This window comes from Chrysemys picta, chromosome 11, assembly GCF_011386835.1.
Source record: "Chrysemys picta bellii isolate R12L10 chromosome 11, ASM1138683v2, whole genome shotgun sequence".
Lineage (NCBI taxonomy): Eukaryota > Metazoa > Chordata > Testudines > Emydidae > Chrysemys > Chrysemys picta.
This window is the reverse complement of record NC_088801.1, coordinates 18,782,715-18,802,386: the sequence shown is the minus strand read 5'-3', so window position 1 is coordinate 18,802,386 and position 19,672 is coordinate 18,782,715. Positions and strand designations below refer to the sequence as shown.

The 19,672-nt window shown below is 45.5% G+C and overlaps 1 protein-coding gene and 1 long non-coding RNA gene across 2 annotated transcripts in view; one reads left to right on the top strand and one right to left on the bottom strand.

Moving 5' to 3' along the window:
* Positions 1 to 4,105, top strand: part of DARS1 (aspartyl-tRNA synthetase 1) — a 70,753-nt gene extending 66,648 nt beyond the window's left edge. Inside the window, exons 15-16 of the mRNA XM_005286769.5 lie at positions 1,192 to 1,263; positions 3,471 to 4,105. Of these exons, the coding sequence (XP_005286826.1) occupies positions 1,192 to 1,263; positions 3,471 to 3,562 (164 nt within the window). The 3' untranslated portion in view covers positions 3,563 to 4,105. The remainder of the gene's footprint in view (positions 1 to 1,191; positions 1,264 to 3,470) is intronic.
* LOC135974114 (uncharacterized) lies at positions 235 to 13,913 on the bottom strand. Its single transcript, XR_010591278.1, has 2 exons — positions 6,855 to 13,913; positions 235 to 2,832 (listed from the first exon to the last, which is right to left on the bottom strand). It is a non-coding gene; the product is annotated as an uncharacterized LOC135974114 (long non-coding RNA).
* Between the last annotated feature and the right edge of the window lie 5,759 nt (positions 13,914 to 19,672).

Sequence of the window (19,672 nt, the reverse complement as noted above, 5' to 3'; positions counted from 1 at the left end):
TTATAAATTGTGAGATAGAATTTGTTTTTTCATATGACTTCCAAAATGTGTGCAAAGCATTGGTAATGAGGGAGAGAACAGTTCAAAATTGAAGCATGAAATGAAAACCTTTTTTTCTCTGTCTATTTCTGTCTTTAGTTTTAGGTATGACAGTCATACTTCCTTGTCTGAATCATTTGCACAAAGGGAGTTCTGAATGATTTTCTGTACCTTTAAAGGAAGATTTTGGGACAGTTTGATACCATAATCTGGGGCACTATTGCAATAGTAATACTGGCTCTTGCATAACATTAACTAATTTCTTTCTAATTTAACCATTTTTAATCCATTGTAGTGTTAATCCTTAAGAAAAACCTATAAACTATTTTCTAAGGGCCATAGAGAGTACAGGAAGTAGGAAGACTTTTTGCAGCAACAGACAGGGCATTCTTATCAGAGCAAGTCCTACCCTGGCGTGGTTCTGGTATACTACTTCCAGTGCAACTCCTCACTGCTGCTGACCCTTGGGTTTTGAACCAGTAAGAGGGGAAATGGGTCATGTAGGGAACGTCTATCAGTGGAACTGGGGAGGGAATCTGCGTGGATGCAACCTGGATAATAGAGGGAGACAGAAGGGAAGTGAGTGGAAAACAGAAGTGAATCAGGTGAGGTGAGTATGGAGTCGGGATACTTTGTGAAGGGAAGCAAGTAGGGTGGCAGTGCATCCATCTTGGGAGTTAAGGAACAGCAGCTGGGAGAGCTCTCTTGCTGGTGGCTGTGAGGAGACAGAGAAGCTGAAGAGTACACTGAGCTTCAGCTTCTCAGAATAGCGTTCCAGCATGAATGTTCCACTATATTTCTCAGCTCTGTAAGGGTTAAGATCACCATGATGTACAGTAGAGGCCTAGCTGCTATTCCACTATAAAAGGCATTCCCCAAGTAAATCACATCAGGGGACTTCATGGAGTTTCATTGATTATAAATTAAAGAGAATATTCCATATAAAGTCATAGCTTCTAGACAGTGCTTCATTATTTACATCTGTTTGATGGCTACAGACCGACATCTGGTTTCATGGCTTCATTGCCCCAATTTTTGTTTTGTAGAATCATTATGGACACACCCAAGAATTTAGTCTGTGGGCTTCTTTGAGTATATTAGTAAGATGAGACATTAGCTCTGCATGAAAATAAAAATTATTTTCTTCTCTAGACTTGGAGAAAATAAAGGCTTACATTGATTCCTTCCGTTTTGGTGCACCTCCACATGCAGGTGGTGGGATAGGTAATGTATCTGCCTTGATTTTATTTTTTGCTAGGTTCCAGTCCACGTTTAACATCAGATGGTCAGTCTCAAGTAACTTTATTTATGATTACAGTAATCAATCAAGTGTTCAGAATAAAATTCAAAAAGTTAACCTGGGTGTATGATGTGTCCTTGCTGAGCAACATTGTAAGTTCCTTACCTAAGAATGTTTACGGAAAGAAGCTTAAATTGTGAGCATTAGTAATTTCTTAAAATGGAAAATATTGAGGGAACAATCTGCCAAGGTTCAGAGACACAGAGCACAAGAATAAATCACTTGTTAGTCACATTGATCATTCTGATTCTCAACTTTAATAAAAAAAAATACTCTACTTGGTATGATTTATTATAACTGACTTAAAGTGAATAAAGATAGTGGAGGCTCTAGGCTGCTCACTGCTTTTGATTAAACCATTCTGAAGTCAGGAGAAACCAGTGATTGCTTTTATTTTATTCATGGTGAAGTTACCCAGCTGAATCTCATTGATCAGCTACTTGTTCAGCAAAGATATTGAGGTTTCCTATGTATGAGCATTTTAAATATTAAAGTGAACAAAAATGAGAGAATTTTTCAAAGTGTATAGCATTACATTTTAAAATGCATTTTAAGCACAGCAATTTGCAATTGCACACACTGGTCTCAGCAGCAAAATGTAACCTATTCATGCATTTTGAAATAGAGTTCTATATGTGTCCTAAACACAGTAAGTGCCCGAAACCAATGCTCTTTGTTTCGGTCTCTTTGCTCCGGTGTCGTCTTATCTTTGTAAAATGAATTTAGAAAATTCTAAACAAATTTTCAGAACAATTTCTAAATCAGATATATTCTTCAGTAATTAGATTTATAAGAAATTGTAAGCAACCCATTGCAGAGAGGGCTTTATGTCTGATGCAAGTATTAGTGAGCTGGAAAGGCAGCCTGAACGGTGAAGTGGCAACATTTGCTGATATCCTGACCAACCTAATAATTGTCTCTAGAGAAGACTGTGAGGAACTTCTGAGGGACCTAACAAAGCTAAGTGAATGGGAAGCATCATGGCACATAAAATTCAGCGTTTATAAATTGGAAGGAATAATAATTTCAGGTTTCAGAGTAGCAGCCGTGTTAGTCTGTATCCGCAAAAAGAACAGGAGTACTTGTGGCACCTTAGAGACGAACAAATTTATTAGAGCATAAGCTTTCGTGGACTACAGCCCACTTCTTCGGATGCATACAGAGTGGAATAAATATTGAGGAGATATATATACACACATACAGAGAGCATAAACAGGTGGGAGTTGTCTTACCAACTCTGAGAGGCCAATTAAGTAAGAGAAAAAAAACTTTTGAAGTGATAATCAAGATAGCCCAGTACAGACAGTTTGATAAGAAGTGTGAGAATACTTACAAGGGGAGATAGATTCAATGTTTGTAATGGCTCAGCCATTCCCAGTCCTTATTCAATCCTTTGTTGATTGTGTCTAGTTTGCATATCAATTCCAGCTCAGCAGTCTCTCGTTGGAGTCTGTTTTTGAAGTTTTTCTGTTGTAATATAGCCACCCGCAGGTCTGTCATTGAATGACCAGACAGGTTAAAGTGATAAATAAGATAATTTCAGTTACATCCAGTAGTAGGTATTAGTTCTAAATTACCTGTAACTACTATGGGATAAGGAAGAAACTTCCCTGAAGCATAGGTTATTCCATAATTGTCTACTAAAATTTCTGACACTTTGCCCTGAAATATTTGGTACTAGACACGGTCAAAACTGCTCGGATGTGTACTGGCATCTACTATGTTCTTAAGACAGCACTCCTGGCTCCCTTATTTTTTCTCTCCTCTCCACCTTTATTATTATTCTTATTAATTGTAGCACCCAGAGGCTCCCAATGAAGTTGGGGCCCCATTTTGCCCTTTAGTGCCCACCTACTTAGTGCGCATAGCCCAATCCAGGCACACAATAACTAATTTTATGAGGCAGCGTAACACATGGCAGAATGTGTGTGGTGTTGGGAAACTTTCATTTTTTCTGGTGCTAGTTCCATTTTGTAGTCAATTACGCTGATATCTGAGAGCAGTTGTATGCCCTGTTGTGTGGTGGTCCTTACTCTGCTGTATATAAAGCTTGCTAGAATTGTTAACTGTGTGTTCATGTTGTCAAGAGTTAGAAACTAATGACTGACTAGACTGGATTTAATTTTTGCAGGGTTGGAAAGAGTAACTATGCTCTATCTGGGACTGAGCAATGTTCGTCAAACCTCCATGTTCCCTCGGGATCCCAAACGACTAACTCCTTAAGACGTTGGTATGAAAGTTTTCTCCAGTCCCCTGCTATTGATCAGCCTATACCCTGACTGCTTGTAATATGCACTAAAATAAGGAAGTCAAATCTACTGAAGTGCCACAACAATAATATTTTGAATCCTTCATTACTAACTGTTTAAAGGGAAGTATTTTAATAAATCTGGAATCTTTGCAATAGGTGTGCGTACATTTTTTATGTAATGTCATACTTACGTTCAGTTAATGTTATACTAGTGCATTACTTAGCAAGTTTCTAAACACTTCAGTTTTAATAAACTGTGCAATAAAGACTACAAAAATACGAATTTTTAACTTACAGCAACAAGATTGTATATCTTGTAGTACAGTATTTGATCAAAGCTTAAACAATAACTGTAGACAATGGTAACCTAAAAAGCAGGCGGAAAGTAGCAAGTTGCTAACTAATTTACCTGATAAATGGAGTATTGTGAAAAGCAGGTGAAAAGTTGAACTTTCTTAACTAAGTGTTCATACTAAATTGTAAAAATAGACTGCAATAAAACAAAGTAAATTATCTATTCGTATCTGTTTTTTTTTTCCTTTGGGTTCATATAAAATAATGCTGAGCATACAGAAGTTTGGAAAGAGATGCTACGAACACCTGAAGTTTAATTGGTTTTTTTTTTTCTTTTTGTGTATAACTCCTTCAGAAAGTAATATAAAGACAATGGTACCACTCTTAGTTTTAAGATTTTGTGTGTGTATTACCCATTTATGTGGTGGGAACCTGCCCCGCCCCTGTCAGGAAGGGGTTAAAGAACTACTCTGGGCAGTCAGCTCCAACCCCACACACCTGTGAAGCCTGCTCCACCAGGAGAAGGCCAGCTCCTTAAAAGTGAGTATCTAACCCCAGTAAGGGGTGGCACGTACAACAGAAGCAGAGCTAGTTCACAGAACTCCCTAAACCCACAGAGCAGGGACTACTGACTAGAAAAGCTGTTTAAGATTCTCTGCTGCCTGGACCCTCTGGATAAGTAGATAGACCTTGTTTATTTTCTTCTTCTCCTTAGAGCCCAGGAAGCTCAGCCTGATAAGGGGTTAGAAACCCAGCCCCGACAACTGACCCCATTGCCTTGCAAGGAGAGTGGGGCAAAGCTGGACTTTTTGTGGGTTACAGAATTGTTCAATTTTTCCTTTCTGATTTGGACTATGGGGAGGGAGGGAGGAACTGCCTCCCTGATATTCACAACTCTGGGGACACAGCTCCTCTTTAGACCAACACTCTAGCAAATCCTGCTGCAAGAGAAAAGTGCTGGGGCAAAAGAAGCACCCAGAATGGTGTGCTCTAAAGGTAAAGCTTCTGACAACATACAAAACAGGAATATCTGAGGAGAAATCAGCAAAGACATTTCAAGAGTAATGCATAGAAAATGAATTTTAAAAAGAGATTCCTATGAGGTGGTTTCTTAGCGTCCGGATCCTTATGGAATAGTTAGTAAAAGAGGGAGAAAGTTTTTAACATATTTACACCATCATTTTAAGACAGGAGAATAATGTGATCCAATAAATATTGGGTTCTGTTAAGTATAAATCCTATGAGCAGGATGAACTGAGCAATCTGCCACTGTTTTGCATCTTCAACATATAGAAGTGAAAAACTACATTTTTTTTATGGTGGTTTTTTTTTTTTTAAGTATTTTATATTCTGTTCATAAACTTGTACGTTATTTCCCCAACACAGTGTTGCCACCTGAAAGCTCTTGTATTAACTAGTCTTTACTTTTAAACAATCCGTGTAGATATGGGGGGGGGAAGGGGAGAATACAAATTAGGATGTGTGCATTTGATTATAGCCCACAAGCATCACTTTGTGGAGCAATTTAGTCATATTTTTCCTTATTTCTAACACTGATCAGTTTTTTTTTTTTAAATTTGCTTGAGATTGGCGTTTTCCATCTCTCTATAGCTTGTTGGTTTTTTTTTTTTTTTTTTTTTTAAGCCTACCAAGGTCAGTTGTGCCTTCTCAAGATGATGCATTGCCTTCTATAATGAAATAAACTAAATTATTAATCTTTGTATATATGAAATGTCTACTTGCAAAATCTTCAGAATGAGCACTTTGTTTTGTTAGAAACATAATTTTGGTGAGGCTAATATCTGAAGTAGGTTTTACCTTGTGAGTGAGGCTATGTTGTAGGCTGACTCCTAAAATATCAATGCTAGATTTACTTTTATGCTGTCTGTGGAGGGTCAGGTGTTAGCTGGAATATGATGTATTTAGTAATAAATTGCTTATTGCATGAGAGATTTTAATTATGAATACACTATTTATGGAAATACATATTTGTGTTCATTACTTTCATGCAGGTAATTTATTTAACATAGAACATTTTAATTCGTTGTATGATTTTTGCTAAATCATGTAATCTTCCCATACATTGGTCACTCCAGCTGTAAAACGGTGGTACTTAGATACCTAATCGGTGTGCTGTACTTTATCCATTAGGCTAAAATTTTCAAATATGGGTGCCTAAAAATTAGGCACATAATTCAATTTTTATGCATCTCCATATAGCTAACTTGTTTTGCAGCGGTGTTGAGCATCTGTGACTCCCAGGTTCTAAAATGTTGGCCTTAACATTTAACATGTTTAGAGATCCTTCTATAGGAGGAACTTTATAGATGCTAAGTGTTTTTGCCACCTTGATGTTAAAGTGCCTGGAAAAGCAGATACTGGTTATAATACAAGGATCAAACTGTGCAGTTGTGGAGCATATTTCAAAAAGGCTAATCAGTTTTTGGAATTGCCATCTAAACAAGGCTTTAAGCTCTAATGTTTTGTGATGGAGTTCTCTAATAAAACATAATCAGTTTAAGATGCCAAAAGCTTTGATAGAAGTCATGCAATTCAGAAAATACACTGCACAGCTTTGCTGTTGTGATGATTTACTGTGGAATTTTCCCAGAATTATTAATTTGTTTAAAATCTGTTGCAGTGTCCCGGTTGTACTTAACAAGCTAAATGGATTATAAATATAGCTGATTATCACAGATTTATTACTGTTAAATCCTAGCTTCAAAAGAGTTGTTTATTCAGCTAATCCAATGGGAATTAATCAAATTCAATTAACTTTTCTCATACAGAGCTGGTAATGTATCTGGATGACAGTCTTTTTTGGAAGCCCCATTTATGATTAAAAATCACTGCCTCATGTTTTGTGCCAACAACAAATTTGAGGAAAGACTGTTTCAGAAAGAATTAAATGCAGGTTGCCATTTGCTCCTTTAGCCATGAAAACATGCAGCATGATTGGTGCATACATACCATGTAATCACTGTGGGTACTCTCTGGCAATGTGCTGTATCTGTTTTTCCATAGGAGCTGTCCTAGCTCATGTTTCCGTTCAATTTATTCACACTGGCTGCACTAGGGCCGTATTTAGGATGTGAGGCTGGACTCCTCTATATGCATAATCCTTAATGTACAATTTGCTCTTGGCTGCCTAAAGAATAAGTCAGAAGAATAAATACCTTCTACATTGAGATTTATATTCTGCTTTGGTGGTGGGGTTTTTTAACGTGGGGGTAATTTGGGATGTAAAACACTTCATTATAACATACAGTTCAAACTTTACAAATAGTTCTCCTACAATTGTATGGTGCTGTCTTGATAAATATTGAATCTCCTATAGCAGATTTAGAAAAATCAATTGTTCATAATCCTTAATTTCCCCCAATTTTTGGGAGGGATCCCAAAATTTTAAACATCGATCTGCATGACTGCTTCCTTTATTCCAATCCAGACTTCTGTTTTTTGTATTCTTAAAATATATATGTAGACAGACATTAGTTTGTTAAACATTCCAGAATCAGAAAGGATATTAGAGAGCAATAGCCACAGAGCCTCTGTAAAACTTGCTTTACTTTTTAAAATTTTCATACAAAGTAAACCTAGGGCCTAGTTATCTTATGAGAACACATCTGTATTCTTCAGAAGAGAGTTCTCTGTCCCGCTGGGCAGATTCAAAGCCAATTCAGAGCTGCCAATCAGCGAGCCCAGGGTCTCTGCAGATCATCCACTGGCTGCATAGAAACAGAGTCCTGCCTTTGCCAGCAGGAAGTCAGGCAGAAGTAAACCTTATTATTTCCGTTCCTTTATTTAACTTTAGCAGTCAGAAGCATGCAGTTATGGGGTGGACCTACAGAGCAGTGGGCTTCCTGATTGACAGCTCTGAATTGCCTTTGAATCTGCCCAACAGAAGGACAATCCACTTAGGAGTATTGCCAGGCATGCTATCCTGTAGACAATAAATTAGCAGAGAAACCAGCCTCTCGTATTAGGAAGCAAAAACCATTTCACAGAGCTATTGAAAGTTGCTCTGAACATTAAGAACAAGAGAAGTTGGTGCATTTTATTAATAAGAGGAGAAAATTCATTTTATAGTATCTGGCTTTGATATCCCCATTCCTCTTCCCCCACTGGCTGCTCCATTCATGCTTGGACAGGGTCCTGCCTAATTACAGCTGCCTGGCTTGAGTTTTTTTTTCTTAACCATTTTACTCCGTCTTATCTCCAGCCAGGTATCAGATGAGGCAGAGAAATAGAATACTTTGCTCCAAAAATCACAGTTAAAAGAAAAAATGATGGATTTAGATTAGCTTCCTTTAAATGCACTATTATACACTTGGGAATGTTAGTCCTTTCTATTTAACTTCTGTTTTTCTTTCCCATCTAGCCTGTTCTCTTCATTTATAGTCTCTTCATCTGCAAGTATTTGTTCTCCTGCTTGTGAGAATCTCTTGGTCTTCGTGGTCACCTTTTTTTCTAAATTAACTTCACAGTGCACTTCTGTTTTTTCTGAACATCTGTCCACTATTAGAATCTGGTCAAGTGTTCAGTTTGTAGTGACAGTGCATGGGGTGCTGGTGAGGAGGGTGTGGGAAGCAGTATGAAGCTTCCATTAACTTTCATGTGTTTTTTTTAAAAGACTTAAAGCCCTTTTACATATGAGAACCAAAACAAGAGTTGGATTTTAGCATGAGTAATGTCCATGTAACATGAGTATTCACATTATAAAGTTATATGTGGATGATTTTTACAAGTGCACTAGTCATTAACAGGCCAAATAAGGCTAATGTGAACTAATTTATGCATTTTCTGCTAATTTCTAATGCCATGGCTTTTCTTTAACTTCACATTGACACACAGGGTCAATGTTTACATTGTCTGTTTTGTTAGCATTGTCCACAGTGGGGAATGTATTTGCTCCTTCTACTAATCTAGTGCATTGATGTCAGAAGTGGAAACCAATGGAAATTACTCATCTTAAGTGACTATCCCCTTCGTGTGTTCTGAAATAAAATATGGTGGAGAGGAGGGGATGGACTAGATTCCACCAATGTTCCAAATAATGGCAGAGTGCCATGATACCTTTGTTCTGTTGCAGTCTCATGTTACTGAAACATTAACTTTCAGCATCAAGGGGATGGCCAATAAAGAATGGCAGAGATCAAAGAATAAAAAAATAATCTTTTAATCGCAAGAGAAATGTATTGCCTAAATTTTATAGCAAAGGTCAGTGTAGCTGGATAAGGTAGATAATGTTAATGGCATACAGATAAAAAGCAAACAATTTGCATAGTTCAGGGCCTCTACTGCTTGTGTCTACCTTTCTGCTCCTCTTTTCTTCACCCAAATCATGTCTAGTTGCTTCCTCCAGACATCTTCCTGCCTTTTGCACTTAGAATTCCAGTACTTCCAACATCAAGAGATCAAAAATCATGATTGGCCCACAAAATCATGGTTTAAAAAAAACAAACCCAAACTATACCGTATTTTTTTAAATTTTCTCTTTTGATGTTTGAACGCCCCCTCCATGTCAGAGAGAAATTTACTGTTGGCCACTCTCCTGAATGCATTGGATAAGGTGATTCTGGTCCCTGCTGCCCCCAAATCTGCCTATCCCCTGCCCAGCTATTAATCCTCACTCCCCCCCCCCCCCCCCCATCAGTTCTGTCCCCATTCAGCACCCCTGACCCAACCAAGATCAGTCCAGCCCAGCCATCAATTCAGCCCCTTAACCCCGGCAACCTCACTTCTGCTTTTCCTAGTGTTTTTCATCTCCCCTATCCTGGGCTTTGGGGCCTGAAGTGGGGTTGGCTTTGCTCCTTCCCAGGCCAGGTATTGCAAGTGGGACAGGAAGGGAGGAAGGAGCAGAGCTATGCTGAGCTACAGGGTTTTTTTGCTCCTTCCTCCCATCCAGTGAGAATAGGGGAGTGGCTCTGCTACCTTCCAACAGGGTTGAACTTCACAAGGGGGGGAGGGTAAAACCTCTCACTTCATCAGGAGATGAGCTCTAGCACCCCCTGAAATCCCCACATTCACAGAAAAAATTCTGAAAGTTTGCAATGCTGGAAACTGCTCCCTGACCTGAGCTATTGTGCTTCAGTCTTCTCCAAGCCTTTCCTTAAAACAGTCCTAGTCTTCCCCTCTCTATGTGTTGTCTGCTTAGGGCTTGATCCAGTGAAGCACTTAAAATACATGCATAGCGTTAAGCACTTGTTTATGTTTTTGTCAGATCAAAAACCGTTAATTACTTATCATGCTAGTGTTTAAGAGCACACTGAGCAGCAGACAGTACCTGCCTTGAATAGCTTACAATCTAATTCAGGGGTGGGCAAACTTTTTGCCCGAGGACCACATCTGGGTGGGGAAATTGTATGTAGGGCTGGGGCAGGGGGTTGGGGTGCAGGAAGGGGCTCAGGGCAAGGGGGTTGGGGTACAGGAGACATGCAGGGTGTGGCAGGGGGTTGAGGTGCAGGGTACAGGAGGGGTTTGGGGTGAGGACTCCGGCCCAGCACTGCTTAGCTTGAGCGGCTCTGGGATGGCAGTGGCACTAAGACAGGCTCTCTGCCTGCCCTGGCCACGTGCTGCTCCCAGAAGTGGCCAGCATGTCGGGCAGTGGCTCCTGGGGGTGGGGTGGGGTGGGGCAGGCGGCTTCGCTGTATGCTACCTTCACCTGTGGGTACGACCCCCGAAGCTCCCATTGGCCGTGGTTCCCCGTTCCCGGCTAATGGGAGCCTGCAGGTGAGGACAGTGCATGGAGCTCTCTGCCCCTTTCCTCCTCCCTCCCCCCCCACCCCCCCCAGGGGCCGCAGAGACATGGTGCCGGCTGCTTCCAGGAGCGGTGGGGGGCCAGGGCAGGCAGGAAGCTTGCCTTAGCCCTGCTGTGCCATGGGGCTGGCAATCCTGCGGGCTGGACTGAAAGCCCTGATGGGCCGGATCCAGCCTGCAGGCCGTAGTTTGCCCTCCCCGATCTAATTAGACACAAGGTGGGGGAAGGAGTGTAACACACACAGTGAATAATGTGATGGTTTGTTTATTTTGGGGAGGGGTGGTATAGAATTGCTAACTCTGTAATATTTAAAAACCGGACACTTGAGTGGGAGTGCTGGAACTTCCCCATCCTCACTTCTTTCTGCCCGAGACTTTGCTCCTGTTTCCCCCTCCCCATTGCTTGCTGCTCCCTCGCCCCCCAAGGTTGGGTGGGACTCACCTGCACAGCTGGGTCTGGAAGCTGCAGCGCTCAGACACAGGTAGGAGATGGTCCCAGCTGAGTAGGGACTGGTGCAGGTGATGACCTGGCACCTCCCATGCCCCCAGTAACCAGAATTTTGCTGTCCGGCCAGTAGATCTGACCAGACGCTGCCAGGTCCCCCTTTTGCCCAGACTTTGCAAACATATATGTTACTATAAAAAGCTAATATTTCACTAGACACACTGATTCATATTACTACCTGTTCATATTGGCTGCTAGTATTAAAGGACCTGTATGTTGGCTTAAGAATGAACTAAACGGCATGGAGTTCAATCACCCACTCTGAACACACAAGGATTTATTGATTTACTGGACAGTTTCCATTTTTCTTGGTTACAAGCAACAGCAACCCCAAAATCCAGAGCTATCTATTAAAAAAGAAGAAAAGTGCTAAATATTGTTAGTCATGGCAGTTATTGACTCAAAGGTTACAGCCAACTCATTGACTATACTTGCAATTTGATATTAAGAACGTTCAAGAGACTAAAAAACCAAGCTCAGTCAAATGTACTGTATAAAGACAATACAATATAGTACAGGATTAAGAGTTAATACATTTCCAATCCTTCCCAGGAAGTGAAATCTCACAATGTGTTCAGTTCATCTTACACAGATGATGTGCATCCCAAATGCCCCCTTAAACTAGCCATTTTTCATAGGATGGTTGTGTACAAGTTACAGAATCCTGTTCAGATCACTTACAGTTGAACTAGCCAGCTTGTGCCAGCTTTATCTTTGGTGCTTCCTGTTCTTTCCTATTTTTCTATTGAATATTAAATTCCAGGCGTGAAGGGGCATGTAGATACTCCCCACTACAAAGCATTCATACATCTTACGTTATTTCCTTGAAACTCCATGTATCTTTGTTTCCAGATATTACATTTTAGAACAGAATGCTCATCCATTTAGCTTTTGACAGTTTTTGTATTTGTATAAGCCAAGTGCTGAGCTATACTTGTCCTGGAGCATCATGGGATATATGCCTTAGCATAAGTAGGAAAGAATAAGTATAATATAATTTATCATGATTGCCTAACACACACAAGCATATATATAATAATACCATGTGCATAATACCTATCAATATAATGTGTGTGTGTGTGTGTGTATATACACACACACACACATGTCTGGACTAGATATCAATTGCTCATTCAATGTGAACTTGGCATGAAAGGAGTTAAAACATTCCTGTAAAACCTTTAATATCTCCTGTGTTCACCTTACAGGTATTAAATTTTATCAACTCTTTCAGAAACTCCAATGTGCATTTACTGTAATGCTTAATTATATATTCATATTTGGTTTATCTCCAGCAAAACCGATAATCTTACAAGTAGCTCTACTGGGGTTTATGATGGGTTAGCGGTGGTGTGTGTTTGTTTAATTTTCCTACTCTGGACTCATATTCATCATGGTAACTGATAGGTACCTTTTATCTGATCTTTTGATAAAATTATAAATTACTGCAATTGTTCACATCACATGGTGTTTGTGTGACTGATTCCCCTGTTAACTTTGCACTCTGATCTTGTACTTCTCAAACTTTGCTTAGACTTAGGGCTTGTCTATATGGAGAGTTATGTGCGTGGCAAGGTGGAGTGCAAATCTACAATGCACTAGCCTGCCGTTCACTAACTCACTGGAGAACAGCAGCAGATCAAAGCACACTACAGAACTTTAATGCACTGTAGCAGGGTCCACACATCCAGTTAGCATGTGGCAAGATTTACAACCTGTCCATTTACAACCCAGTCTGCTGTGCACTGTCTGTATAGACAAGCCCTAACAAATCTTCCCAGGAATGTCCTTGAAGAGAAATCCTTCTTACTTGAAGGGGCTAGGATTTGCTTTATGTGTTTTGGTTTCCTAATACAGCTCTTAGAATATTTTGCCTTGGATTCTATGTATCTCTTAGCCTTTATGTTCTCCCCCTCAACCCACTTCATTTATCTGTGACTGCAAGAACGGGGAAGCATGTTAGCTGGATTCTATTTCTGACTGTGCCACATAGCCTCTCTGCCTTGATTTCTACATCTGTCACATGGGGTGATAACTTCCTGCATTACAGGCATGTGGTGAGGCTAGGTTGCTGTTTGTAAAATGTCTTGGGTAGAAGGCACTACAGCAGTTTCTGCAAAAGTACTTTGTATTGATGCAATCTGTAATATGATAGTATAGACCACAGCACAGTGCTAGTTGTATGGGTATGTGACTTCTAGCCAAGTTGATCCATGTGCAATGGAGTGCAGACAGTAACCTAGACAGAACACTTAAGCAGTGAAGACTAGACTTAGGGACACTGCTTGGAGGAGTATTTGAATTACTTGTATTAAGCTCCATCCATGTTAGTATTTGAGCTGAACTTTACCCAGGTATTAATCCAACTGAAGTGTAATCTGCACTCTGGTTGTGGTATGTGTGTAGACGTGAGAACCCCATTAAAACAGCAAATTTAGTATAGACAAGACCAAAAACATAGAGCTGAAGTTTGTTGATGGTGAGGGTGTTTTTCAGTGCTGTCAAATGATTAAAAAAAATTAATGGTGGTTAATCACAAAATAAATCACCACTAAACACAGTTTTAATCACAGTGTTAAACCATAATCAAATACCATTTATTTAAATATTTTTGGGTGTTGAGGGAGTGCTATCTTCTTCAGCAAAGCACGCAGGAGCCTGAAGGCTTTTTTTCAGACAGCTCTCCCTATTTCCCGACCCCAGGTCAGTTGCGACCAGGTACATATGGGGGGGGGGGGGAGGTGGCAGAAGGGGACACCCTGACATCCAGCAATGTTGTCAGGGTACAATGAGTACAGGGCACAGCAATGACTGAGTACAATACCATAAAACAGTTTAGGATACAGTTCTACTTAAAAATTGTCTTTAAATAAGTCATACATATGCTGAAATGGCTCCTCACCCAACTCCCATATTCTATATAAACAAACTGAATACTACATATTTGGGGGGAAAGTGAATAGTTAAGCATGTTGATGTTTGTATTTACAAAGAGGGATGTTAGAGGGGATGGGGAAAGTGTGTGTGGGGGAGTAGTCACATGGAGGGTCATGTGAGGCGGTCAAGTGGCCCCCACCCCCCCTTGTGTCCCTCCCATGAGTGCAGTACCGGCAAGAAATGATTTCTACTTGCACCACTGGGGGGAAGGAGGTGGTAGCAGCAGTGGAGCAGGGAGGAGCACTTCTGCCCTGAAGGCATGCTGCATTGCCCCCTGGAGCATGGTGCCCTGGTATGCAATTAATGTTCGTTTAAAAAAAAAAAAAAAAAAGGGCATGGAAGGGACTCCTGTCCGGGAGCATGCGAGCCGCTTGCACACACTAGCACAACCAGGGAGAGCTGCGGGTGAGCCTGGTGACCGCCCCCGTGGGGGGAGGTGGGACAGCCACACAGGAGCTGCCCGATTCCTGGCCCGGCAGTGACCCAACCTGCTGCTGAGTAGAGCCCTGCAGCTCCGCGGGCACGGATTTATACCCGCACTCACGGCTATACCGTTTGTATCCGTGCAGGGCTCTAGCAGGGAAGCCGCCTAGCTTACCCTGGAGGAAGAGAGAGACCCAAGGCGAGCGGGCCCCGCCCCTCCTCCAAGAGCCTATTCCAGAGCGGGGGGACCGCGCCCAGCCTGTGGACCCCGGACTTCCTCCGGAAATGAATGTCAAGCGGCCTTGCACCACGCGGCCATAAGTCACGGTTCTTCTTCGAGTGCTTGCTCATATCCATTCCATTAGGTGTGTGCGCGCCGCGTGCACGATCGTCGGAAGATTTTTACCCTAGCAACACCGGCGGGTCGGCTGTGGAGCCCCCTAGAGTGGCGCCTTCATGGCGCTGAATATATACCCCAGCCGACCCGGCGCCCCCTCAGTTCCTTCTTACCGCCCCTGACGGTCGTTGGAACTGTGGAGCGCTGCTTAGCTGTTCTCCACTCTCCCTAGCTTACTTCATTATTCGTAGTTATAGTTATAGTTATAGTCCTAGTGTTGTAGTTTTAAAAGTTGTCTAGTTGTTTTAATAGTTCAGGGGATTAAGGGGGTCGTCTCCCCCTTTCTCCCCCGGCCGCGGGGCCGGGCTCATGCCCAACGCTCCCGGCTTCAAGCTGTGCGCCTCCTGCGCTAAGCCTATGCCCACGAGCGACCCGCACGACTCCTGTCTGAAGTGCCTGGGAGAGTCCCATCAAACAGATAAGTGCAAGATCTGTAAGGCCTTCAGACCAAGGACCAAGAAGGAGCGGGACTTTCGGCTCCGGCAACTCCTGATGGAGGCGGCACTTACTCCGGACGCTCCATCCACAAGTCAAGCCCCGGCACCTTGCGCCTCGGTACGCAGTGCCCCGGCGGCACCGGCCATGACGACCACGCGAGTGGCGTCAGATGAGCCTTCCCGGCACCGGACCTCGTCGGCACCGCAAGCACGGCAAGTGCCTCGGCGCCGGTCATTATCCCCAGGGCATAAGAAAGCCCATAAGACGGGGACTTCCGTGCCGAAGACGCTGGCTCCCCCAGTGCCGGGGGTAGAGCCGCGTACGCCGGTGGAGCACCGGAAACAGGTGCCTCCAGCACCGTCGACTCCGGCGCCGAGGCCGTTGAGTCCGGTGCAGACGGCGTCTCCACCGAGGCCGGCGGTGATACAGTGCCTCCCGTCGACGCCAGAGACCTTCGCGGCGGCGAGAGACTTAATAGCTCTCACGGAGCCGGCACCGCCTCAACCACCGGCACCGACGGCACCGTTGACTCGTCCGGTCCAGTCGAGGGGGAAACCTGCCTTGATGCGCCCTCCATCACAAGGGCTGGAACCTCGGCACCGATCCAGGTCCCGAAGCAGGTCCCCACGCCGCTCGCAGTCCCGGCACCGAGTATCGTCTCGGCACCGGTCGTACTCGCGGCCAAGATCTTCTTCGCGGCACCGCTCTACGTCTCGGCACCGCTATGATCGTCGGCACCGATCAACGTCGAGACGTAGTTCTCGGCACCGCCACGGTCGACGCTCGACGTCGAGGGGCCGCTCCCGGCACCGGGCATACTCCAGGTCCTCGTCGAGGTCCAGATCCGACTCCCGGCACCGACGGGGTCATCGGCACCGGTCGCGGTCCCGGCACCGATCGCCGGCACCGCGCAGAGATAGGTCATCTCCAGACCGGCACCGTGCGGCACCACAGCCCACGGGGCTCGTTTCATCTCTCGCGGCACCGCCATGGCCGTCAAGATCGGTGTCTCGCTCCTCGGAGGACCTGTCGAGATCGGCATATCCCCCTCAAGGGCAAGCCGAGGAACGAAACTTGGGCCATTGGCAGGAGATGGCAGAGGACCACTCTCATGGACCATCTCACTGGTCGTTTTGGACCCCGTGGGCGTACCATCAGGCGCAAGGGGCTCCAATAGCTTCGACCTCTCGCTCGGGTCACTCCGTTAGAAGGGCCCCGGAGTCCACCATCTCTCGGCCTCCGCCAGGGGGCATGGAGGCTTCAGTGTCCACACCACCCGACATGGACCCAAGTGCAGGTGATGCCCCGGCCCAAGAGCAGGGGGATCAGGACCCCCCCTTGGATCCAGTGCCACCGGAGGCATCCTCTTCCTCCTCTCCGGATGAGGCAGTGGCGGGCACTTCCTGTACGGGTCCCCCTCCGATAGATCTTCGGGCTCACCAGGATCTCCTGCGTAGGATGGCCCGTAACATGGACCTACAGGTGGAAGAGATACTGGAGGTTCACGACCCGATCGTGAATATCCTTGGAGCAGATGCCCCATCGAGGGTGGCGTTACCTCTGATCCGCACGATCCAAACAAATGCGGATACGATATGGCAAACTCCTGCCTCCATTCCACCCACAGCGAGAGGGGTGGAAAGAAAATACTTTGTCCCGTCTAAGGACTGTGGGTACTTGTATACCCACCCCCAACCGTGTTCACTGGTGGTGGAATCAGTGAATGCACGAGAGCGCCACGGCCAGCAGGCTGCAGCGCCTAAATCAAAAGAGGCTAAGCGGCTCGATCTGTTTGGCCGCAAGGTTTACTCAGCCGGAGGGCTACAACTTAGAGCGGCGAACCAACAGGCGCTACTGAGCCGCTACAATTTCAACTCCTGGAACTCTATGGGGAAGTTTAAGGAGTTGATTCCCCAAGAGTCCAGGGAGGAGTTTGGAGCCATGGTAGACGAGGGCAAGAAGGTGGCTCGGACCTCCTTGCAAGCCTCCTTGGACATTGCAGACTCAGCGGCGAGGACCCTGGCTTCGGGTATCGCTATGCGCAGGATCTCCTGGCTTCAGGTTTCGGGTTTGCCTCCGGAGCTGCAGCAAACCCTACAAGATCTGCCTTTTGAGGGTCATGGATTGTTCTCGGATAAGACGGACTCTCGCCTGCAGAGCCTCAAGGACTCGAGAACAATCATGCGCTCCCTGGGGATGCATGTTGTGGGCCCCCAGCGCAGGCCGTTTAGGCCGCAGCCTCAGCGCTTCTACCCCCCCCCCGCCTCGTCAGAGACAGGACTCGGCCCGGAGGCGAGGGCGAGGTGGTAGAAGAAGGTGGACCGGCCCTCAACCTGGCCAGAACCAGGGGCCACCTAGACCACCTTCAGGCCCCAGGCAGAACTTTTGAAGGTGCGGTCGAGGACGGCGCCCCACTCATCCCCCAGGATCCAGCCCCCTCCTTTCGGGATCGCCTCTCCCACTTCCACCGTGCTTGGTCCCTTATAACTTCGGACCGTTGGGTCCTCCGCACGGTGGAGAGGGGATACGCTATCCAGTTTTCTTCATTTCCCCCCTCCTCCCCCCCTTCCCCGTCCCTCTTCAGGGACCCTTCTCACGAGCAACTTCTTATACAGGAAGTCTCTACGCTCCTCGCCATGGGGGCTATAGAGGAGGTTCCAGTGGATTTAAGGGGCAGGGGATTCTATTCCCGTTACTTCCTCATCCCCAAGTCCAAAGGAGGTCTGCGACCCATCTTGGACTTGCGCGGACTCAACAAATTCGTAGTAAAGTTGAAGTTCCGCATGGTCTCTCTGGGGGCCATTATCCCTTCCCTCGATCCTGGAGACTGGTTTGCCGCCCTCGACATGAAAGACGCATACTTTCACATTGCTATTTACCCGCCTCACAGACGCTTCCTCCGATTCGTGGTAAACAGGGTGCACTACCAATTTGCAGTCCTTCCCTTCGGCCTATCTTCGGCCCCACGGGTCTTCACGAAATGTATGGCTGTCGTGGCAGCGTACCTTCGTCGGCAAGGGATACAAGTGTTCCCGTACCTAGACGACTGGCTGGTACGCGGTCGCACCAAGGAACAAGTTCGCGATCACGTCCACATAATAGTGCGCACATTCAACAAGTTGGGTATCCTACTCAACAAGGTCAAATCCACTCTAGAACCTACCCAGAGAATAGAATTCATCGGTGCGGTTCTAGACTCCAGACGCGCACAAGCCATCCTGCCAGACAATCGCTTTTGCACCATCACGAGCCTCATCCAAGGACTCAAGGCCTTCCCAACTACCACGGTGAGGTCGTGCCTTACCCTGCTGGGTCACATGGCTTCCTGCACGTACGTAACCAGGCATGCCAGACTTCGGCTTCGCCCACTCCAGACCTGGGTGTCATCAATATACCGCCCACATCGGGACAGCCTGAATATGGTGGTCACAATCCCGAACTCGGTCCTGACCTCCCTCACATGGTGGCTAGATCACAATGTGGTTTGCGAAGGGATGCCGTTTCACGCCCCACAACCCTCTCTGCATCTGGTCACAGACGCTTCATCTCTGGGTTGGGGCGCCCATCTCAACGAGCACCATACCCAGGGCCTGTGGACGGCACCTCAGCTAGCCCTACACATCAATGTTCGGGAACTGATGGCGGTGCGCCTGGCGTGCCAGGCATTTCTCAATCTCCTACGGGGCCGCTGTGTGTTAGTTCTCACCGACAACACCACGGCCATGTTTTACATCAACAAGCAAGGAGGAGCACGTTCGTCAATTCTATGCCAAGAGGCCATTCGCCTGTGGGACTTCTGCATCGCCCACTCAATCCATCTCACGGCATCGTTCCTCCCTGGAGTCCAGAACACTTTAGCGGACCGACTCAGCAGGTCCTTTCAAACGCACGAGTGGTCTATCCGTCCGGACATCATACATTCCGTCTTCCAGAAGTGGGGGTTTCCCCAGATAGACCTGTTTGCATCTCGAGACAACAGGAAGTGCCACGTGTTCTGCTCCCTGCAAGGTCGAGCCCCAGGCTCCCTCTCGGATGCGTTTCTCCTTCCCTGGAAAGACCACCTGTTTTATGCCTTCCCTCCGTTTCCTCTGGTCCACAAGGTACTGCTCAAATTGCGCAGAGACCAGGCACAGGTAATTCTGGTCGCTCCAGCGTGGCCGAGACAACATTGGTACACCACGCTGCTGGAACTCTCGGTTCAGACACCGATCCCGCTTCCGTTGTATCCGGATCTCATCACGCAGAACCACGGCCGGCTGCGTCACCCCGACCTGCAATCACTCCACCTCACGGCGTGGCTGCTCCATGGTTCACCCAGGCAGAGCAACA